The following is a 25,229-nucleotide window of genomic DNA, read 5'->3' as shown; positions in this document are numbered from 1 at the left end:
TATTTCATTAAATGATTATAATTTAGGATTCAAGCTCCTTTCCCTTGGTACCAAATAAAACCACTGCATTACACACACACACACACACACACACACACACAGAATCAGAATAGAAGAACCAATGACACACAACTGTCTTGCAGAATCATTTTATTTCCTGCTGCACAAACATCTTTCTCAGGTAATGTTACTAGAACAACCTGTTTATGAGGTTTTATAGTTTGGGATAAATAGAGTTTAAAAAAGCTACTCTCTATCATATGGAGTTGTGATATAAAAATGGTTTATAGGCTATATTTTTCAAAAAGCATTTAGCTAGACTATAATCCTGCTGAGAAAACGACTATTTAAGTGCATGATATGGAATGAAAAGATATGATGAAAAAGTCTTCTGATCAAGAAGCTTGTGGTCATCAAAGGAATGTTAGTCTCCGCAGAGAGCCACCAGGATTTTTTCATAATCTCCCTTGGTTTCATCCTGTTGATGAAGAAATAGAGTATACTTAATGCTACCTGAAACCACAATCAATGTAAAATATTTTTAATCATAGAAGAATTACATATTTGTAGATTAACAGTTATAGAACGTATATCATAGTATGTGAGCTCTAGGATCTTTGATATAGAACGTATATCATAGTATGTGAGCTCTAGGATCTTTGATAAAAATGTCATTTACTTAAGTCATATAATTAATATAGCAGATAACTGATATTTGTTAATCAATTATTGTATAAAAAGCAATAGCTTTCAAGATTCAGATATGTTGACTATGTTATATATTAGAGCCATTATTTCCCAAGAATGAAATACCACACAGAACTGGGTAACTTAACACAATATAATTTCATATCACAGTAAAGAAGGACTATGTGACTCACTCACCAGAGAGAAAGTGATAAACCTGTGATTTTCTCACTTTTTCTTGGTAGATTTAGTTATCCAGTGTAAGTGACAACTTAACTTTAAACTGTCAACTATCTTTCAATCTTTCAAGACGTTTAAAACCTTTGACTTGTGTTTCTTTTTTACTTTTAACATTATAATGAAAATTAAACTTGCATGTTATACATTTTATATTAACAAAATTAAGGAGGGGCGCCTGGGTGGTGCAGTCCGCTGAGCGTCCGACTTCAGCCGGGTCACGATCTCGCGGTCCAGCAGTTCGAGCCCCCGCGTCAGGCTCTGGGCTGATGGCTCAGAGCCTGGAGCCTGTTTCCGATTCTGTGTCTCCCTCTCTCTCTGCCCCACCCCCGTTCATGCTCTGTCTCTCTCTGTCCCCCAAAAAATAAATGTTGAAACAAAAAAAAAATTAAAAAAAAAAAAGAATAAGTGTAAAAAAAAAATGTTTAAAAAAAAATTAAGGAAAAACTTACAATAGTAAGTTTCTAATCTCTAATCAATAGTCATTGCAAAATACATCATTATATCTCTCTACTAAAATGTTTTGTTTGCTAAATTTATACATGGGAAACTAAATGTTTCCACAACTGCTGGAAATTGTGTGTGGTTTTTCAGTATAGAATTCACAAGTCCAGGGAAAGTTCAATAAATTACGTATCGGGTAAAATAACAAATTAATCTTACGCATACAATCTACAAATATGTAAGTCAGCTTTTCTCTTTGAAGAAGTTGCCATTTGCGGGGGTGGGCAGGGAGCATTATGAAAACCACAACATACCAGGATGGCTTGGCAGAGGGAGACACCATACAACTTCTGATAGCATGCTTTGATATCATTCATGTCGATTTCAGAACGGGAGACCATAATTCTGATCAGTGCCTTATGACGAGTCCCAGCACCCTGTTTAAAACAAATGATGGTAAATGTCATAGTCAGAGCATACTCTTAGTAAAGCAGGATATGGGTTTGAACGTGAAGCTCTTTTGTTCACTCATTAAAACATACATCCAAACACACACACACACACACACACACACCCATGCACTTGACACAGGTAAGAAATAAAATGACAGGGATCCAACTGTTGCATCAGCAGGTGTAAGCTTTTACCACCGCTTGATTAGTCCTCCATCATCAGTCTTTCTTTTGTCCAAACGCTCCAAAAATTACAAATAACACGAACCTTCTAATTTGCGAATATGATGGTCGAATTCATCTATTTAAAACCTTCAGTGGTCTTTGGGTTGCGTTTAGGATGAAAACCAAACATTTTGTCTGGGTTCACAATGTCTGCCTAGTCCCACAACCTCTTCTTCCACTATGTACTCTCACGCTCATTGTATTTATCATCTTCAAAGTGTCATCCGGAGTCCTCCTCCTGGACCAACCTTGCTTCATCCCTCCATTCCTTCCACCACCACTGTCCTCTGGCTAATCCCTATTCAAATATCAGGTCTTAGTTTATCAGACGGCAAGTCTACACTGATTTCTCCTGCTCTTATTCAGTGCTAGGCGTTCATCCTCACCCAGCTAGATAACCATCCCCTTAGATGGCAGCAGGCACGAGGTCTGGGACTGTATTGCGAACAACATAGTGGACCATGTGTATCATTTCAGAGGGACTCTTTCCTATGAATTAAATAGTTAGATCTCTCTCTCTCTCTCTCTCTCTCTCTCTGGGGACTTCTCTATTTTGGAGTTGCAAAGGAAAAAAGAAGGACGACTTTTCACAATATATGTATACAGGTGGCATCCTGTACAAGACGATGCATGCTAGAGAATGAAGTTCAAGTGAAGTGGCTGAAGTGGTATTTATTGCAAATGTATCTTAATAACACCTTCCACTTGTGTCATTTTAAAATGACGTTTTAAAATCTTAAAATGAAATATGAATCCAGGGCACGGATGCCAGAATAACAATAAAAACAAAAAGGAAAGTGAAACATAGAAAGGAGGAAACCGTAAAACCCACAACCTCAGCGGAAGTAGGTTACTAAAATCACATCTTAAAAGAAAAAGTAACCTTTCTCCGCTGACTCAGGTTTTGTACAAATCACGAGTAAGCCACCAATTACCGACAAGCTCACCTTACTACCTCACCCGTAAAAAAATACAATAAATCTGACCGAATTTTATGCTAATAAGGAAGGGTATTGCCTTTTGCACTAGATGGAACAATGATTCTTTTTAGGAGGGAGATATTAAAATAAGCATGGCTTGTAGACGATATGAAGTTTTCTGTTGCTCTCCCCACAAACAATAATTTTACCCCTAAGCAAAGCACATACACACAACGTTACCTTCATGGCATGATGAAGCTTCTCAGCAAAGAACATCGGTTTGCTTGTGGCACACTTCACTGCAAGACAGGCACACTTAAGTTGACATATTTACCACATGACAAGAAAGACACGTATGAAGGAAACATAAGGAATACAGTTTCACCAGCAAGATTCTATTCTACACTTCTGTTCCTCATCCCCCCACCTCATAACGGATATTTGGCCTATAAGAAACCGTTCCCTAGATGGCGTTCTGAGTAATCTTTCCCCCAACAATGTCGCCTATCTCCTCCTGTATCTTAAATGCATCCAGTACCAACTCCGGTTCATGCTATCTGGAGTATACTCTTCTTGGAAATGGGGAAACCAGTAGGTGTTAAAGGCCATGTGGGCACACGGTCAATACTTTTCTCATGTCATAAAAAGAATTTTTTTCAAGTGAAATGGGGCTTGCTTTCAACATAAGGCAACTGCCTGATAAAACACTAACACATGCGTCCATGAGTGATATTCTCTACCTTGATACTCAACGTGTAATCTGTAGACCAAAGGTATTGGCATCACCTGGGAGCTTGTTAGAAATGCAGAATCCCAGGGCCCCATTACAGACCTACTGAATCAGAATCTGCACTCAACAAGATTTTCGGGGGGATTCATGAGTGCGTCAAGGTTTGAGAAGCACTGCTTTAGAACATACGTTCCCAGGTAATCAGGATAGCACAGGAGACCTTTAAAGGCTTTTTCTTCTGAAGGCCTTTTCAGAAGTCTCTGCAGACCTACTGAATTAATCCCTCTGGCTATGACTAAGATGAGTCAATCAGCAAGTGGCAGACCAGGATTTGAATCTGCATTTATCTAAACCCAATCTCATGCTCCTAATGACTGACCACTCTGACTTTCCTCAGAGGTATGCCCTGCCTGGTGCATCACTAAATGCTCAGAAAGTTATTTCCCACCTGCCCATCTTTTTGATAAAAGGAATAATATCTTTTATTATTAAGAAGGCCATTATATGCCTTTAGCTAAACATTCATTGCCATTATCTTACATGTTGCCTCTATATGAAATATAAGTTTATTATATCAGCTATTTTTTAAAAAAATTATGGGACAGCATTGACCATTTCAGGTTAGAAAACCCTCCCCACTGCAGGACCACATACCAATAGCTGTGAGGCATTTCTCGATGTCTCCTTTCATTTCCAGGTCCAGAACTTTGTTCATGTCGTGCTTACTGTACTTGGCGTACTTCTGAAACACTGAATATGAAGTTTAAACTAAGAGATGTACAAGGCATCCTATTTTGGGGAAACTAGCAAAAGCAGGGCGACTCAAAGCATTCCTTGACTGAATTTCAAAACACACATTTTAAAGCTAATTATTCAACTGAGCATATTTTGGATACTTCATCTTCTCCTAGGAATGTAACTCTCATGGCTATTTTGGTGCTCCTGTATATTTTTGGGAAAGCTTTGCAAGTGTTGACATTTATTAGAGCTGGCGTGTGATTGACAACCGTGATACTTACTACATCAGAGCCAAGTGCCATACCAAATGGATCTCCCCTTCTATAGAGATCTGTGTACTAAATGTCTCTTATTTTTATCATTAGAAATCAGTGTGCTATTATAAGATAATGAACTTTCGATCATCATTAGGACTTCCCCTTTGCGTTGGCTGCGAAAAGGTGCAGAGTCAAATCTTGTGCTCAAAGGCCAACTCTTGTTGCTTTGTAGTGGGGGGGGGGGGGACCGCTGTGCCCTTTTCTTCACTTAGTCCTGAGTTTTTAATGTTTTTCTTCACTGTAATTTCACTTATCGTATGTGTGTATTTTGTCACACCCATTCCAAATACTTTGAGAGAGTAGAAATAGTTAAGATAATGAAATAATGTTCTACCTGCCAAAATCACAAAGTGTGTTTCAAGTACTATAAAATGGTGGCCGTTCAACTTTGGGCAAATGTACAAATGGCAATAAGGGGTCAGGAGCACCACATCCACTTGGGATGGGAAAGACGCTAATTAAGGCTTCTATCTTTCCGTTCTTTTATTTGTCCTCAAAAAACCCTGAATCTTCCATAAGTAATTTTCAGGAACCTTTTTTTTCCCCCATTTACCTTGGCGAAGATGGGGATATGCTCTGGTGGTGAGAATGGTAATGAACACATTCACATCTGTCCCTTTTCTCCTTTCTCCTGCTTCATATAAAGCCTATCAAGAAACACAAACGTAAACATTTGACTATCTGCCGACTTGATACCCGCACAAGAATGTTAGATCTCTTCAAAGATTTTCTAGGCAGCTGCTTTGTGTCCAATTCACAGTAAGCAACGCTAAGAATGCAAGTTCCGTAAAGATAGGGACTGTATTTGGTCAAGTATCTTCCACGGTATGTTTGTGCCTTGCAAACAGTAGAGACTGAAGATGTGTTTGCAGAATAAGTATTTGCTGAATTAAATTGCTTTCAGATTATGCTCTATATCAAGACAACTCCAAGGGACTGTCTAAACACAGGGTGTTTTTTTTTTTTTACTCTTGATCGTTCAGAGTAACTACCAGCAAACGGTACTAATAAATCAATAATTCAAACATAACCTAGACTTGAATTTTGATATTAAGATTTCTGGATTCAAATTCTGACTCTGGAACTTAGTTGCCCTGTAATCTTAGATAAACAATTTAACCTTAGTGAAGTACAGATTTTCCTCTTTTGTAACTGGAAAAGATAATCTTTGTCGTATGGTCACAAGCACGCTCTGTTAACTTTCAAATGTTAATTGCCATCATCCTCCTGGGCCACTATTAATCCAGGTAGCTGCCATAAATATACATCCAAGAGCCCTGATAGTCTTAAAATGGAAAGCAAATTCAGAAATGTCACAAGCAAATAAGAATCATTTTTTATTATAGGCAGTTATTCAAATGCTAACTTTTGTTCTTTGATACGCTTGCGTGATTTCTATTAAAATGGTCGAACTTCTGGTGGATGTAAGTTATTTTGGACTTTTCAAACAAACATCTGGTATGTATGCATTTATTCAACCAAAAGTTAATGAGTGCCTTTTATGTGCAAGATTATGTACCAGTATTGTGAAGGGAGTGAATATGGACAGATAAGTTTCTATCCTGTTAACTCACCATAATGAATTTACAGACATAATATTATCCCATAGGGAAAGCATATGCAAATAATAGTTGTCTTTTTTTTTTGTATTTAACAGAAATTCCAGGCCCTAAAATGGCACAGTTTCTCTAATGTTGCCAATGGATTGGTGTATAAATAACCAGCAATCTCACTGAAATTATATATGTCAATATACTTGAATGTATATAAATGTTATAATTTTTATAACTATAATCATTACAATAATGGTTTTACAACATAAACATACATCTATATGTATGAACTCATTGCACTGTTCACTGTTAAAAGACGGTTCAATGTGCTTACCCTTTCCCCTTAAAAATTATTTTTCCCTTTCTTAGACATGATAAGAAAAAATTCAGGGTTTTCTCAACAAAAAAATTCTTAAGAATGACAAATCAATTTCTTTCAATCCCCTCCCACTTTGTGAGAAATGAAATCTATTAAGAACATAAAGATCACGTGTTTCACTCTGTTCAAGTACAAATGGGTGTGCATCACTCAGGGAATGAACATTAGGGGTGACTGGCCTCTAGGAGGATCTAACGTTCGCTTTCACGTAGAGGCCTCAGGTGGTAACCCCACCTAACGCAAGACCTATCTGACATAGGAAGGTCGACTCCAGAAGTATTTGTGAGCACTTGCTTACCCTGGCGTCCGTATCAGCCAAGTCGTCATTCAAGCCAAAGTCCTCAGATCGGTCACCCTGAAAAAAATCCCCATTCTCTGGTAAGTTGTTTTATTTTATTTCTTTTTTTAAACTTTTTTAAGTGTTTATTATTTTTGAGAAAGAGAGAGAGAGAGAGAGAGCAAGCAGGGGAGGGGCAGAGAGTGAGGGAGACACAGAATGGGAAGCAAGCTCTAGGCTCCAAGCTGTCAGCACAGAGCCCAATGTGGGGCTCGAACTCACACCGACCGCGAGACCATGACCTGAGCTGAAGCCAGCCACCCAACCGACTGAGCCACCCGGGTGCCCTCTGGTAAGTTGTTTTCTAGCATGTAATCTCATGATTTACTTAATTCTCTTAACATCAGGTACATAACACTTTTTGAGAAATAGAGAGTCAATTGCTTATTTCGAGAGAGAGAGAGAGGAAATCTAAGACTTGACTCCTCATAAAGGAGGAGGTATTTTCTGAACTAGTTGAAGTATACCTTAGCGAGAGAAAGCAAAGCATTCCGATAATCTCCAGATGTGTCTGAGGTGATATCTTTAGCCAGATCTCTCTTCAGTTCTGAGAAATAAGAAAAGTGTATTTTGCAGTAAACTAGTGACAAATAATGGTGGTAGTAATATCTGACGTCTCTGTGCTGGATTACAATTTGCAGTGTCAAATGTCCAATGACTTATGGAACGTATCTCAAATATTATCATTTTTTAAATAAAAACAGAGTAATCAGAGCGAGTAAAATCTTAGATCATCAAAGTTATTTCCATAGGGCAATGAAAGCAATTTAGATAATACAGTGGATGAAACCCTACGGTCATAAAACTTTTGCTAGCAAGAATAAATTGCATAGGTATACATGATTAAAAATCAATTTTGAAACAAAATATGCCAAAATTTAAGCAATGGGATGAATTAGAATATGTATTTAAAACCATAAGCTAGAGGTACTTCCTTGAACACAGATTATGTATTTACTTTAAAATGTTATAAATATCTTATATGTGATATAGTTTTGCATACATGTGTAAATATATATACAGATAGATTGATTATATATATAGATACAGATTTAAAATGTTGTAGAAAATCCCTTAATTAACTAGGCAAAAATAATGCTCTAGTACACAAAAATTAACTGAATTTATAATTGAGTAGAGGACAGGGCAGTTAAATAAGCCATCATTACACTATATTTGGTATATAATAGAGAAATATGGACATATACCTTTGTAAACTATGTTTTATCAAGCAAAAACGAACTGATAATAATGCCTTTCTTGATTATCATTACTGATAAATGGATCTAAGAGAAATACTGATAATGAGATCGCAGAAAATGAGGTTAAAACCTTCCTTATTGTGATACCTTTATTAAATTGCCATGTGCAAGGGCTATTGTATTCCCTGTGCTTGGTATGAAAACCAAGCAGAAAGATCCTGTATGGTGCCGCATATTAGGATGGGAAAACAAACTTTGAAGGCTTGGGAAACTAGAAATAGAAATTAATAAAATTCCCAACACTGACCAGGACCCGGTGATAGTGACCCTGTTTACAGTGTTGAGTGTATCTTTTAAATGAGATGTGTCACTGAATAGATAAAATGATCCATGGCTGGTCGTTCATCCCCATGGTTATAAATAGAGATAAAGAGTAAGTTACAAAGATACATAAAGAGTAAGTGACTCATTTATGTTCATAATGACTAAAGTTCATAATGGTAAAGTTTCCATCAGAGGATTGTAAGTACTAGACTCTACATTTTCTTTTTTTTTTTAATTTTTTATTTTTTTTATTTTTTTTATTTTTTTTTTATTTTTTTTCAACATGTATTTATTTTTGGGACAGAGAGAGACAGAGCATGAACGGGGGAGGGGCAGAGAGAGGGAGACACAGAATCGGAAGCAGGCTCCAGGCTCTGAGCCATCAGCCCAGAGCCTGACGCGGGGCTCAAACTCACGGACCGTGAGATCGTGACCTGGCTGAAGTCGGACGCTTAACCGACTGCGCCACCCAGGTGCCCCTTTTTTTAAATTTTTTTAATGTTTATTTTATTTTTGAGAGAGACAGAGACAGAATGTGAGTGGGTTGGGGCAGAGAGAGAGGGAGGCACAGAATCTGAAACAGGCTCCAGGCTCCGAGCTGTCAGCACAGAGCCCCACGTGGGGCTCGAACCCACAAGCTGTGAGGTCATAACCTGAGCCGAAGTCGGACGCTCAACCGACTGAGCCACCCAGGCGTCCCTGGACTCTACATTTTCAAGGGCCAATGGAGAATATTTTGTGTGGAAATTTCTGTTCTTGTTATCTTTCCAAAATAAAAAACAATGGGACATTTTTTGGACATAAATCTCAGAAAAATAGAAATGTTTTTAGTTAATTCTTTAAATTCAGCGCTAATGAATTGAGTTTTCCATTACAGTAACATGTGGCCATTTGTGCTAGAAGGACATTTTCTATTAAAGTGCAACGTTGATGAGGGGTGGGATGCTGTCTCCCTCATCAGCACCCTGGCAACTCGAGTGCTGTCTGGTAACAACGTGTGCATGCATTGACACATGCCGAACAATGGAGAAAAATTATAATATGTAGAATTTCCAAAGCCCCATTATTAATATCCACATTCAGCTTTGAGAAACACATACCACATTTAGTTTCCAAGAGGCGATTTGGACTGTTGGGCATTAAAACATACCTTCTCTATAGACTCTGTTAATCTCTCTGATTTCTTTGTTAGTTCTTGATACCAAAATCTCATCCAGAGTATCTTCATCAGTCCCAAGGCCCTGGATTAAAGAAGAAATGGAGGAAAATCTTATTCAAGAGCATCTGCTAGCTTTTGTGTCCCAAAATTCGTTTGAATCTGACAGTTAGTAACTTTCCCACGGTATGTAGTAAATATCCACAATATTTAACGATTACAACAAACGCTATTATATTGCTCTAAAAACAAAATGGATTTAAAGCCAGTGTTTTGCACAAAGATGTGAAAAGTGAGGCGTATGATTCATTGCAGTGACATCATGAAAAGACTGGACGTAATACAGCTGCTAAGTCCAACATTCATTCATTTATTTATTTACTCATTCATTCATTTTATTCTCACTGATGGGCATGCCCTGTACTGGATGCTGAGGATATAAGAAGACATGTAAGTGGACTTGGTCTATACAATCTCTTGAAAGGAGTTTTGGTTAAATAAGGCCATTTACCTTCATGGCAGCACGAAGCTCTTCAGCATCAAACTGGGCTGGAGTCTTTAACAGAGCCAAAACAACTTCCTCGAGGTGACCAGAAAGGGCTTTCTTCAGAGCTTCATCCAGGGGCTATAACCAAGAGATTAGAATCAGGGCCTCTAATAAGTAAATGCTGATGCTGGGTAGTACCACATTGTGGGGTTACCTGACTGTTAGGTAATCTTACTGCTGATTGCTAAATCCAGCCACCTTTTAGAGCTCCTTTCATTCAGGTACAAAATATGACATTTAGAATGTTACCTTCATTTTTTAGATCTAGAGTGATTACAATGAAATTCGCTGAATTCATTGATAACTTTCTTTTTCTTTTAGAGACAGTGCAATCAGGGGAGGGGCAGAGGGAGACAGAGAGAGAGAGAGAGAGAGAGAGAGAGAGAGAGAATTTCAAGCAGGCTACACACTCAGCATGGAGCCCCATGCAGGACTCAATCTCACGATAGTGAGATCATGACCTGAGCCGAAATCAAGAGTCAGATGCTCAACTGACTGAGCCACCCAGGTGCCCTACACTGAGAACTCATAAAGGACTTCTTTAAGTATTCTCTTGATGTTTTACACAGGAAGAAAATCACAAGGCTCAAACATAGGAGTTTGTATTTTAACAGAAAGAGTAGTAAGAATACTTCAAAAATAATGTACTAATAATTTTCCAGCCTTTGAGGTTTTCACTGCTCAAATAAGCATTACAATCAAGCACTGGTATTATATCATTTTCTAACTGGACTCCTTAAAAATATTACCCATTATTGGTATAGAGAATACAAAGCTTACTTTTAAAGTAGAATTATATGTATAAACTTTACATTCAGACATTTAATCACTCAATTTAAAATTTAACATAACACACATATCAATCAGAACATATTCTTTACTGCCAAGAGTACTCTCGATATTTGTTATATTCAAATTAAAGACTGGTCTTCAATATAAAAGTCATCTGCAAAGCACCAAGACGACTCATGTCTGAAACCAGAAAATTTGCTAGAATTGATTACACTGCAAGCAAGCAAGGAAATACTGTCATCCTCGTCTTAGTTGTAAGGGGAAAATAGTGTTGGAGACTGAAAAAAGAATAGGTGAATTGTGCTTCAAAATCCATGTTTATACATAAACGTAACTGAAATTAAATGTCTAAATGTACCACTCGACCTACCTTTCCTTTCTCCTGGAGATACGCTGCTTTGATCTGCTGACGTTGCGCATTGTTTCTCTTAGTCAGAATGTCAATGATGGTTGCTTCATCCACACCTGGGAATAAAAGACCACTAGGCTTTTAAAATCAATTTTCTTCATCATCAATAACTGACATAAAATAATTAATTACCAAGATGGCCCAAATGAAGTTCTAGAAAACTAAGAAATGGAAATTATACCAGCCTAAGATATAAAGGCAGCATTAAAGGGAAGCGTTTCAGATGTCACTTCCTCCATCTGAAGGAGAAAGAAAGAGAAACTGTTCCCGACCCTCATAGCTGCAGTGCTTGGTCCTGATTTAAACCCTAGATGTGAGGAGAGGTGTTGATTCCAGCATTGAGTTTCTGCTGGAAATGAGCTGGTAAAAATATCAGTCGTAGCAACAGAGATTCTACTGATTTGACCCAAATTTCCCAAGTGCTGAAAATTCCTAAGTTCTTTTGACGAAGAAATCTTTTTTTTTTTTTATCTTCAAAATGAAACAGACCTTTCCCACTGCGCATGGCCGGTTTTCAATAGCCATTCTAGTGGCCATTCTGAAATGTCCAGGAGGGGCGGTTATGGGGAGACATGATTACCTTTGACTGTTATCGCTTTATGCAAGGCGGCAACATCCGAGGATGGGTTGAAGCTAGGATAGGGGCTCACTGCTGACCCAGGACCGCCTTTGGAGCTTTTCACAGTTTTCTGTGGATGAGACAGACATAGAATAACGTCCACTCCTTCATACTAGCTTCTCTTCTAATCTTAACTAAGTTATTTTATTGTCACTTGACTTACAACGTATTCCTGCTCTTCATTTTCAATAAACCAGGCCTGTTTGAGGAATTCTGATACCATTGCCATTTTCAAAGAAGTATCTGGAAAGAAAACAGGTAGATGCTTTTACCAAACAAAAACCTACAGCACATATATGCCATTCTACTCTCTTGCATACATAAGACATAGAGTAGTCTTGACCTTACTTAAGGATTACATTTAGGAGCATAATAAAATGCTAGATGTAAGCTCTTTAAAAGGAGAGTCTGACCCTTGAACAGAAACACCGAGCCTCACCCACCATTCAGAAACTTGGTTCTTTCTTGGCATATTCAGTCCTAACCTTTAGGGGCCAGATGATTCTACAAGTGGGGTTGGTGATTTACTTCATTGCTCTAAATTTATAGACCATCTACCATATGCCAAGCACTGAAGGTCCAGAAAATATTCAAACATCATGCTTTCCTCAGAGAGCTTCAAGCTAGTGCATGCTTCCTGCGGGAAAACACAAAAGCTAAATGCTGGCTGATCTGAGCCTCTCTTGGAATGCGTCAAGGTTAACCTGACAGAAAAGTTAAAGAGAACACAACAGAGAGAAGGCTGTCATATTTGGGACGCTACGAAAGCAAGAAATCTTGGCAGAAGCCCAATCCAAAGAGGTTTAAATTATCTCCAACGCTTTGGGAAAAGATGAATGGATTTCTAGAAAGAGCAGTACGATTCCATTTATATTTCAGAAAGATCACTCATCCTAGATCATAGAGAATGGCTAAGAGACGGGCAAGATGAAAGATTGGAGACCATTTAATAGGCCTTTAGAGAATCTGGGTAGGATTTGGTGAGGGCCTAAAGAAAAGTAATGGCTGGAGAAAAAGCATAATGTTCTATTTACATTTATAAGGTAAAACAGTCTGTGACAATCTGCCGGCGTGGATTCAGGCTCAAAACGCTAAAGGAGCTTGATAAAGAGATAGTCAGGTGGCATTTCCCCCTCAAATAATTGTTTCCTTTTGCATTCCTTGGTATAAAATTATTTCAGCATTTGAAGCAATTGCCACCCTCACATTTCTTCCTAGCTGAGCTGTCCTAAATATTAGTCCTTCATGGTTTTCCATCCAACACACAAAAAACCCAGATTTTATAAGAGGTTCTTTGTTCTCATAGGAAGCATCAGGGTGATACTGCAACATAGATGTCCCCTTTCCACAAACTCTGTCTTGAAATTTTGTTAATTGCTACCATGTTTCTGCCGTATTTTTACTTAATCAACCATGTATATCTTTAAAACCTGAAGCATGTTGAAAAACTCGTGTGTTCCCTGTTTTGTCCACAAAAGAAGCTCTCAGTGATCCTTTCGGGCTGGGGATGTGTTTTGAGGGGCTCGTTCGTGAGCAAGGTTGACATATCTCTCCATACCGCTTTGTTTATCCCTCTGGAGACTACGCCCATGAATACATCTGAAGGAGTTTGGAAGGGAAATCTCAGTAGTTTGAAATTCTTCATCAGAAGCTAAATGAATCGTGAGAAGTAAAACCCATAACCTGACTCCTTAACAGCATGTTCAGACGAAATCTTTCATCCATACCTGCTGAAAAATAACCTCAGTTTCAAGTAATGAGATTAAATACGTGAGAGAAACCATATCCAAAGCAGAAACTATCTCCACTTAATTATCATGGGGATTGTTCACATTACTGTTCTGTCATCAGTGAGAAGAACCAATATTTTGTGCATCCGTTTAAAATAACCTCTTCCCCCTCCAGCAACTGATAGATTTAAAGTTATTTCCTGAGGTAAAGTCATGATGTACAATTTTGCACAAGGTTTTACTTCCTGTTACAGTCATAATCTGAGGCCACTGCTGTTGGCACAAGCAGATTCATTTTCCAATGATGTCATTGGCACATCCAGAACTTCTAGTAATTTCTGGCAAGGTTTCAGGTATTTGAAATTTCCATTTTTATAATCTCAGCCATGCCCTTCGTAAAGTAGAATCCTCAAAATGAGTGATATGATTGGTCACTTAGCACAGTACTTTTCCATCAGTAAAATATGTATTCCAGTATTTCCACTCTTTTCAACTGGAAAAAAAAACCCTCAAAATAGACCAGAGACTGTGCATATTGTCAAACATAATTTTAAAAATGAACCTCAGAACTTCAACACAAATTTTATGAAAACTTCACTGTGCTTCATTTTTTTTCACTTCTCCAAAAATGCTCACATAATGCATTGATTTCTTCACATAACACCAAACAACACAAATAAGGGGGCTGAATAATTTATTTGACACAACAGAGTTTATAGAGGAGACACCTTTGTAACATATCTTCTGGGTTCCTAGATCTTATAATCTGAAATAATTTGGATGGTCTTGGGGCACCTGGGTGGCTCAGTTGTTTAAGCCTCTGACTTTGGCTCGGGTCATGATCTCATGGTTTGTGGGTTTGAGCCCCGTGTCGAGCTCTGCGCTGACAGCTCAGAGCCTAGAGCCTGCTTCGGAGTCCATGTCTCCCTCTCTCTCTTTGCCCCTCCCCCACTCTCACTCTGTCTCTCTCTTTTAAAAATAAAAAATGTTTTTAAAAAATAATTTTAAAAAATGAAATAATTTGGATGGTCTAAAAGCACGGTCTGGAAAAGAAAAGTAGTCTGAATAGACTGTCTCAGAAAAGCAATTTGAGGAAAATGGAATCTCAATCCAGCCAAATAATATCTACTAGCTCTTAGCTTGAGGACACAGGGATACTGGCAGGATGTAAGAAATTGCCCTAAAGGAAAAATATTTTATCATGTACCAGTAGTTAAGTGCTCAATGTCGACTGCAAGTATTAGCAGAAATTTTTAACAGTTGCAACATACTTTACAAATACCACAGCAAAAACATTTTGGCCAAACTGAACTGCTAAACCATTCTGTCTCTTCTGTAACTACCCTCCGCATGAAAACGGCATTTTGTACCTTGATAAAATATATTCAATAATTTGAAGGTAACACTTGCTTTACTTTAGATAAATAATGCATACAAGGATCTTTTATAGACTGTTACTTGTTATATAGATATCAGATATTATTACTATGCAGAGAAAAAATTTGGTCTAGAAAATAGAATTGTAGAGTTAAAAAAAATAAATTACCCTATGAATCTGCAAAAGATTTTCTTTTTTCTTTTTTTTTTAGTTGCAACGTTTGTAGGGTATGTATTATTTTATTAACATACCTTGGTGCGCTCTCTCTCTCTCTCTCTCTATATATATATATATATAAAATCTGGGTACTAGTGAACTCTGAAACCAGCATTATCCAAGATTATCCAAGATTCACATTATCCAAGATTATCTCAGTCTTTAACATGATCTAATTTGAAGACGAAATTGGCGATTTATACATAGGTTGACCTATATGGAAATTAACAGTATTTCAGAGTTCTTCTAGTGAATGATCTGTTTGTGAACATGCACTGCCTACCAATCTCATTTATCTGTGCATAAATGTGTAACTTTCTAGAGATGAGCATTTTTGTGTATATTTATGTGTCATAAGAGAGCTTTCTTCATCTCATTCAGCAAGGAATTACAGAGGGTAAACACACATAAAAAGTATGCCCAAGATGTTAGGCAGAATACAGGATCCATGCTTACAGCACTATAAGATAAAGGTATTCCAGAAATGGTACATTAGTAATTGGGCCAGCTCAAAATCTGAAAACACTAAGGCTTGTATCAAAGTTAATTTCCTGATTTCTCAAAAACTGCATGACAGTTATGTCCTTGTTTTTTTAATATAGAGAGACAGAAGTAATTTAGAGGCATAGGGCCATTGTATCTGTAGTATTGTCTCAAATGTTACAGAAAAAAACACAGAGAGGGTGGAGTGAGGAAGAGGATAACGTGAATGTGACATACTAACAATTGTGGGATCTGCGTACAATGGTAATTCTGTGTGATATTCTTGAAACTTTTCTGAAGGTTTGAAATTATTACAAAAGTTTGTTTGTTTGTGTTTCTTTCTTGTTTTAAATCGCAAGTTCTATCTCGGTCGGCCTCATGAAAGGCTACTTCCAAGATCTGTAAACAGAAGAAGCCGATTTTTATGGTCTCTCATGCATCCTGGTGACAATCTAGAATGATCAGAGTTATCCATAGATACCAGCAGCAACTAATTCTTGCATAGGACAGCATCTTCATTCCTATTTTCTACCTGGGAAAAACAGTGTAATTTTCTGGCAGTTTTCTAGACAGAAGCTGTCAAACATCAAGTCATACATAAATCTATGCCTTCTGATTCCAAAGTATTGCAAATTGTTTTACACTTACAACTAAAAAGACAGTGAGTGACAGGAATGTTATTTTTAAGAGCTCACACTCGAGAATCAGCTTCATTACCAGTGAACCCATGGAGACTGTGGCAAAGTTTACCCTAGCACTTGGGGGTTTATTCTTCAATGCTTTGGCTTGTGCTCAGTTTTTCCCTTGAATATATATATTCACAGGACCTTCCCTTACCTGCTGGTGTAAGGGAACCAATTAGACTATACAAAGGCATGACTCATTCATGAAGAACCATTTTATGAAAGGTACTCTCATGAATGTTTTGCCTCTAGGCCTTTGGATAGGGTGTTTCCTTTGCTTGGAATGCTGTTTCTTCCTCCGTATTTGCTTCCCTTGCCAGACTGTTGCTTCTAAAAAGACTCAGCATAGACCTCTTCACATCCTCCAGAAAATTTTCAAGCGTTCAACACTCAACTGGGTGAAGTTCTGTGCCTCTTCCAAGATGTCCTCCTGTCCCCTTACACTCGCCCCTACCATTCTGTATTATCACTTTCTATGTACCCGTCTATATGCCCCAGCAGCATTCCATGAGGGCAGTGCTAATCTACTATTCATCATGCACCTCCAATCTCTGGTATTTAGTATATTAATAAGTATTATTGAATGAATAAAATAGTGGATCAGTGATAATTATTTAGGAAACATACCTATACATTTCACAAACGTTTCTTCATAGCTATAGGATATAAAATAAGAACTGAAGAGTTCTGAGCCTTATTTGGATTCCCTTTAACTGACTATATGGCCTCAAGAAAACATTTAGCTTCTCCAGGGGTCTTCATTTATAAAAATACGAGTGTTGGAATAAATAGTGTCTACAATGCATAATAGCTCTGAGGTGCCTATCTTAAATTTCATCTCAAGTGGATGGAGGTGGGGAAAATTAGCATAATTAAGGAAGGTATTATATAAATTATATCTGTTCTGATCTTTCTGATAAAAATTTATCCTGTTTTAAAGAAAGATGAACTCATCTCCTCCAAAAACTGTTTTGGGTTGATCGCTGAAAAATACAAGGTCCACTGTTTTAGCTGCTTAGCTCTGATTTTAAAAACAGCTCCAGGGTTTAGAGAAGATTAAGAACAACCGATTCAGCAAACTAACATCATAAACAAAACTCAACTTTTGCAGCTCTTTGGGTGGAGGAAGCATTTAATAAGCACGAAACGCTGCATAATGTTATTATTAACTATTTTGTCAACATCCATCAAAGGTTGGCTATCTGCCTTGTGTGGTTGAGCCTGGGGGCCAGGGTGTTGACAGAACTTCTGGGGAGGAGGCCATTTCTGAATTAGGGAACCAGTGCTTTACCGCATTTGAATCATTTTGCAATGCGCCTTCCCTTCTAGCTATCAAAATACATTTCTGTGGGCAGAGGGGAATATTATTTTTTCAAAGTCCATGCAGAATTTTAAATATAAACAGGGCAAGAAAGAGCACTTCCTTCTTAATCAAGCTAGCATTAAAAGTTAGATGCCAGGGCATTTAATTTAACATTCAAAATGGACTAAGAAAAATTCTCAAAGGAGCACTTGTAATAAATGATAGCTGGATATATGATGATTCGAATTCTCTCACTTTTGCAAATATATCCAACACCAGTAAAAAGTCTACCTTGGATTTGTTTGGTGCTTTTGCTACTAAGGAAAATAATTTTTAGAGGACCCAGCTAGCATTTACAGGAATAACTTATCTGACACCACCCAGAAAATACTTTCCTTCCCCTTAGGTTTTCACATCCACACTTGAAAAACCTGTGTATGACACAGAGACTCCAGGAATAAGAATGTGGCCACACCCTCTTTAAATGAAATGATTAATCAGTGGATCCTCTTATTTACACTGCATAAATAAACATAACGTAATTTCAATGTAAATTACAAAGGGCATAATTATCACTATGAGGTCTGAATCTAATTCTTAGAAAGAAAGAAAGAAAGAAAGAAAGAAAGAAAGAAAGAAAGAAAAGGAAGAAAAGAAAGAGAAAGAAAGAGAGAGAAAGAAGAAAGAAAGAAAGAAAGAAAGAAAGAAAGAAAGAAAGAGAAAGAGGAGAGAAGAGGAGAGGAGAGGAGAGGAGAGGAGAGGAAAGGATAGGAGAGGAGAGGAAATAGTCCTGCCATTTTGAAACAGTTTCCTGAAACTCCCCTCCAGCACTTCTGTTCTGTACTGGTTGCCTACAAGTATCCACCCTCCATCATGATTTCCATGTAACACACACACACACACACACACACACACACAGCTCTTGGAAATGTGTAACTCATAGGAGGAAAACACATTCTTCCCTTTTTCTTCTATGGTAATTCACCAACAGTGCAATAAGCCAGTATTAAGCAAACTGCCCATATTTGTAAAACTCTTAACTATATAAAAGAAAACATTACAATTTGTGATTTCCGACATATAAATACCCAATGTGATTTTACAGAAAGATTTATCAAAACATACTAAATGCAGCTAGCCATAAATCCTGGAGAAGCAGTAACAATTAACATCACGATGGGACAAGTTTTCAGAACAATCAAAGCTAACTAAAAAGAAAACTAAGACTTACCCTTTTTCTTCACCTTCTTCCAAAGCACTGGAGAGAGATTCTCCTCTGAAGGTTTCACACTAGAAGTGAAGTCTAGTGCTTCTGATTTTATAGAATTTGAAAGGAGACCACACCTAGCAACCAGAAGTTAGTAATTGGTTGCCCTTTGTTTGAAGTACGTGGCTCAGCCTCGGCCGAGAAACAAAGTGAAACAAGTCTTGCAAAACTACTAGCTGAACCAACTCCTAGCTGACTGCATAGAGGGGGGGGGGGGGAAAACACGGAAAGACAGACTTTTTTTTCCTCTTTAGCTTGCACTGCTTTTTCCAGAGAAAGTAGACTGCAGTCGATTTCCAAGGATGCAGTACTGTCTACCCCAATCCTGATACTAATAATTGGCATCCTTTTTTTAAACAGGCTGTGAAAGGAAAGTGTATACACTTCAAAACAAAATAAACCTAAGAAAAACCCTTTTAGTTTGAATCTTAGCTCCATCACTAGTTACTATGTGACCTTGGGGATATATTTAATTTCCCTGAACTTGTCTACTTTATTTTTTTAAGTTTATTTATTTACTTACTGTGTGTGCAAGCACACACACACATGCACGGGGGGGGGGGGGGCGCAGAGAGGGAGGGAGGGAGACAGAGAATCCCAAGCAGCCTCTGCACTGTCAGTATAGAGTCCGACACGGGGCTCTATCCTGCAAACTGTGAGATCATGACCTGAACCGAAATCAAGTGTCAGATGCTCAATTGACTGAGCCACCCAGGTGCCCCTGAACTTGTCTACTTTTGTAAATTAGGGATAATATTATCTAAGCTGCCTACCCACTAGAATTCTTGTGACAATTGAGAAATTATATATATATGTGTGTATATATATGTATATATATATGTGTATATGTATATATATATACACACATACATATATTGTAAATTTTAACACCATGCAGTGCTGAATAATTTTTATTTTTATATTTTACCAGCAATTTTCTTTCCTTAAAATAAAAGACTTCTTGTGTTTATATATGGCTGGTGGATATAAGTAAGAAATAGAAAAGAAATAAAGCTCCAGATTGTCCCAAAATTACAAACGAAGTTAATGCTAGAAATATGATCATTATGACATTCAAAAAAAGGTATTGGCATTCAAGGAAGGCCTATTTACGGCGTTTCTTTTATAGAGAATCAGTTGTACAGATAGATATGCATAGATCCCTGACATTCTAGAGTAGTTGAACACTAAAGGAAGGCACTCAAGCTATACAGTGAAAGGGTTACTAGAGTAGCATCTAGTACAAAACAGGTGCCCCAAGACATTTCCTGCTTGCCACAAGGAACAGAAACTGGTTCTGGTAGCCTCAATGGTGGTTCAGTTTTATTCTTCACAAAACTTTACAAGATTCTATGTGATGTTTCCATTAAACTATGCAGAGCTGTAAACTCTGTCATGGTGTATGGTACAGTTTATGGGGCATTTTAGGGTTTGTTTTTTTGCCTGTTTTCCTCAGAAATATTTCAGGTAATTATACATATCATTATATAAATATATATATATATATTCATATATATATATACACACACACATATATATGTATATTATATGTATATGTGTATATGTATATATGTGTATCATTATATATAATATATAATATAATATATATTATACATGTCATAATAATATATTATTATATATAATAATATATTATATATAATAATATATTATATAATGACATACAATATATAATGACATATATATGCCAGCTTTACAAAAATCAATGAAAATACTTTCTTAAGATTGTCAGATTTTATAACACATTCTGAATTCTCAATGCTAATTTCAGTGAAGTCAACATATTCTGATGTAGGATGATCGGCTAATCTAAATATTTGAGAAAATGCCAATCTATATATTTGGCACTTACTGTAAGTACGTGTTGAGCAAACTAATTAGCTGCTAATTAATTGTTTACTATTACTGCATTACATTTTGACAGATACAGACCAGCTTTCTAATATTACATTTATTTTGTCAGGTGTGAAGAGAAAAGATAATTAACAAAATTTGGTTTTATATTTGTGTTTGTATTACTAACTTTGGTAATGGAAATGATGGAACATTTCTGCACAGTGACACCCTTGTGAAATGAACAAAAAAGCCTGTGTGCCTTTTATAACATATAACCACATAAAAGAAACGTATAGGTTTATTTTCTTTTGTTTTTTGTGGTTACCAGTAGCATAAATCCAGAGGAATTACTTTATATACTTGGATTTGTAAGGCACTGGCAAATCTATAATAGCAACAATATTCTTTCCAAATTCTTGTTGAAGAATTAAGAAAAAAAAGTTACAAGAACATTTTTTTTTTCAAAATTCACTTTTAGCCGGAACTCTAAAAGCAAGTGAAACTCCCAAATATGAAAAGTAAAGAAAGTCACTAGTCATATAAGAACACTGATGCGAATGATGGGTTGGAAACGTTTCCCCCCCCACGCAAATCAAGCGGATTTGTGGAAATAAAATAAAGCATAACATATGTTACCATTTAACAGCTAAGGGATAATCAGGGGTTAAGTGTTTCCTGTTCTTGAAACCCCAGGACTGCAGCCTCTGAGACATGACTCACCCCTCTTGGTGCTTCAGGAAGATGATGAGTCATCAGCTCCAGTTACTTTACAGAGAGAGAACAGAAAATAAAGGAAGAGGAAAAAAAGAGAGAGAGAGAGAGAGAGAGAGAGAGACGATAGTTAAAAGCAACCGCTGTGTGTTACATTTTTGCAGCATCATTATTTCTGCTCCTTTAGTGTGGACCTGATAGCCAAAAGGAAGCAAAGCAGTGAGACAACGTAACAGAGCTGAAGTATGCACCTAAGACTCCAGCAAAAGATCTGATTTAGTAAGGGGTTTCCTGCCACCCCTTTCTGTTAGGCTCTGTCTTCAGCATTTTGTTTCGTGTAGAGAAAGAGATATATTCAGAATCATCAAGAACAGCATTTCAGGGGCGCCTGGGTGGCTCAGCTGGCTAAACGTCCAACTTCAGCTCAGCTCATGAACTCAGCTTGTGGGTTCGAGTCCCATATCAGGCTCTGTGCTGACAGCCCAGAGCATGGAGCCTGCTTCAGATTCTGTGTCTCCCTCTCTCTCTGCCCCTTCCATGCTCACGTTCTCTCTCTCTCTCTCTCTCTCTCTCTCTGTCTCTCTGTCTCTATCTCAAAAATAAATATTTAAAAAAATTTAAAAAAAGGAACAGCATTTCACTAAGATCCCCCAATTTCCGCTCACCTTCCTCACATCCACTATCCACAACCCATGGGAAACATTGCTTTAGTATTTAAAATGTGTTCACAGGTTAAAGCATTTTGAGAAATAGTGATCCAAATGGTTTTCCCTTTACCTCCAGATATGTCAATAGTCAAATAATTATCATGTGCATGCATGCACACACACACACACGCACACTAACTTACTGGGATGATGATTTTGAGAGACAGAGAGAGACAGAGCATGAGCAGGGGGGCAAAGAGAGAGGGAGGCATAGAATCCAAAGCAGGCTGCAGGCTCTGAGCTGTCCGTGCAGGGCTCAATGTGGGGCTCGAACTCATGAATTGTCAGATCATGACCTGAGCTGAAGTTGGACACTTAACCCACTGAGCCACCCAGGAGCCCCGACAGTGTCTCCTGTATTTTTAAATCAGAAATAGTCCTCTGTGATAACGCAGGCAAAATAATAACCAAATAATTTCTTATTACACTTTCAGTTCTACTTTTTGTACAGGGCCTATTTTTGTAAAGCTAGAGTATAAAATCAGTCAACTCTTCTATGTAGCCTGTATTTCCATCACCTCTAACATCTTAGAGTGAGGAGACAGAGTCTTGTAAGATGTTGGACTTCTTTCCAAAAATGCATCAGTTGCATTTTTGTGACATGTCTACTAAGAAAATATTGACTTCACCTGATACCTAATGATTTTGTGGTTTGTTTCTTGAACTTTCTTCCTCTACACTACGCAAGTTTAATATTTTCACTATTGATGGGTTAACATTTTGACAAGTTATCTTGCTTTCTTGATATGGATTCAATAAGAAAAAAAAATGCAAAGAATCACCCTGCCCCCCCTAAAAAGTAAACCAGGTTTGGAATTCCTGAGACCGGAATTTCCTTATCCCCATGGACTTTGGAAAGAAAATGGAAGTTTCTCATGAAGTCAGGTCCCAGCAAGATAACATTGTGGGTTTTGAAAATCCAGACACATATGTAGCACTGTGTTTCAATCTTTAGTAGAGTATGAAGTCAATGTACTATGTACTGACCAACATTTTTAAAAATTAGAAAAGAGAATAGAATGAAAAGGAAGATCATGGAAACTCTCCCAAGTGTTTCACATATTATGAAGTACATATTTTATGAAATATTGGCTTATGTTGCTATATGTATATATATTTATGAGTACATGGTATAAATATATAAATTTATTCCAACTAAGTGTTGCGTTTTAAAAAGTTTGAAAATAGGGGTGCCTGGGTAGCTCAGTTGGTTGGCATTGGAATTTGGCTCAGTTCATGATCTTGGGGTTCATGAGTTCAAGCCCCATGTTGGGCTCTGTGTTGACAGCTCAGAGCCTGGAGCCTGCTTCAGATTCTGAATCTCCCTCACTCTCTGCCTCTCCCCCCACCCACACACACACTCTGTCTGTCTCTCTCTCTCAATAATAAATAAACATTAAAAAATTAATTTAAAAAGTTTGAAAATAAAAAAAGGGGGTGCCTGGGTGGCTCAGTCGGTTCATCATCAGACTTCTGCTCAGGTCATGATCTTAGGGTTTGTGAGCTCGAGCCCCTTATGGGGCTCTCTGCTGTCAGTGCAGAGCCCATTTCAGATCCTGTGTCTCCCTCCCTCTCTGCCCTTCCCCTGCTCATGTGTGTGCATGGGCTCTCTCTTCCTCTCTCTCTGTCTCTCAAAAATAAATTTTAAAAGAAGTTTGAAAAATACTGAAGATGAGTGGTAAAGTAAATCCACCCAAGAAAAGTAGGAAATATTGTGGCTTTCCAGTTACATAATCTAGAGAATGCAATTATATCCTAAGGAGTCATGTGTATATATGGAGACTGAAGTATTGCTTATATTATCCAAAAAAAAAAAAAAAGAGATGATCTATCAATGGAAGCATGGATAAAAAAAGTGATATAGCATGAAGGAACTAGACACATAAACTTGAATACATGCTGAGAACATGTTAATCAGAAAGAGCAGTGTGAAAGGGTAAGTATGATACCTCTTAAGAAAAAAATGTAAACATCAAAACAGTAGTATATATTTTAGAAATGCTTGTATATGAACTATTACAACATCATGATTGTGAAGAATGCTTATAGACTCTGGATAAGGGTTAACCCTGAGGAGAAAGAAAGGTGAATGGCATCGAGTATGGACTTTTCACCACACCTCCATCTTTCAAGCATCCTAACATAAGTAACATTTGTTAAACTTAGATGTTGGATACAAAGATGGTTATTATGACCTTCGTTGTTACTTTATATTCGTTTAAATTTTTTTTACATTGTATGTTTAAAGGAATCAGCTACTGTGTCTGAGTTTTTCATCCAATATCAGATTTATGAGATTCATCCATTATGTTGCGTATATGACTATCCTTTCTTTCTTCCCATTGCCCTATGGTATTACATTGTATAACATGTCACATTTTTTTTTATCCAGTTTTCTCTAGTCAAATATTGGAATGTTTCTGATTTGGGGCTGTTCCAAACCATGTGGCTGTAAGTACTTTATATGTATCTTCTGATACCTCTTCTAGTTTCATGGGCTGTACATACATTCAAGCTAAGTCAGTCCTGCCACATAATTTTCCAGAGTTGTGCCAAGTTACGTTCCGAGGCAGCAAAGGAGAAATCGGTCATTCTTTAGCCTTGTCAATATTCAGTATTGCCTTTTTTCATTTTAGCGATTCTGATGTTGTGAAGTAGCGTTACCTTAGAGTTTTAATTTACCTTTCTCCAGTGACTGATGAAATTGAGCACCTTTTTTACATATATGTTGCTTATTGGCTATTCTCTTCTTCAGACTGCCAGGTCAGGTTTTTGACTCATTTTGTCCCATCTCGCCAGGAAAAGGGAAAGGTAAGTTGGAATGGTTTA

The 25,229-nt window shown here is 37.4% G+C and overlaps 1 protein-coding gene across 1 annotated transcript; it reads right to left on the bottom strand.

The window, feature by feature from the left end:
* Positions 1–133: 133 nt before the first annotated feature.
* ANXA1 (annexin A1) lies at positions 134–19,456 on the bottom strand. The gene is made up of 13 exons (XM_043566922.1): positions 19,093–19,456; positions 12,232–12,311; positions 12,030–12,138; positions 11,411–11,505; positions 10,213–10,326; positions 9,696–9,786; positions 7,487–7,566; positions 6,981–7,037; positions 5,304–5,397; positions 4,350–4,445; positions 3,206–3,264; positions 1,683–1,805; positions 134–478 (listed from the first exon to the last, which is right to left on the bottom strand). The coding sequence occupies exons 2-13, from the start codon at positions 12,295–12,297 to the stop codon at positions 425–427; spliced, it is 1,038 nt and encodes a 345-aa protein (XP_043422857.1). The 5' UTR covers positions 12,298–12,311; positions 19,093–19,456; the 3' UTR covers positions 134–424.
* Between the last annotated feature and the right edge of the window lie 5,773 nt (positions 19,457–25,229).

This window comes from Prionailurus bengalensis, chromosome D4 (assembly GCF_016509475.1).
Source record: "Prionailurus bengalensis isolate Pbe53 chromosome D4, Fcat_Pben_1.1_paternal_pri, whole genome shotgun sequence".
Classification (NCBI taxonomy): Eukaryota; Metazoa; Chordata; class Mammalia; order Carnivora; family Felidae; genus Prionailurus; species Prionailurus bengalensis.
This window is presented reverse-complemented; position numbering and strand designations above follow the sequence as displayed.

Coding starts and splice junctions, on each gene's coding strand:
- ANXA1 (XM_043566922.1), bottom strand. CDS start 12,297: ATGGCAATGGTATCAGAATTCCTCAAACAGGCCTGGTTTATTGAAAAT. Junction 7,567..9,695: donor TAACAGAGTCTATAGAGAAG/GTATGTTTTAAT, acceptor CTTATTTCTCAG/AACTGAAGAGAGATCTGGCT. Junction 4,446..5,303: donor ATATCCCCATCTTCGCCAAG/GTAAATGGGGGA, acceptor CTTCATATTCAG/TGTTTCAGAAGTACGCCAAG.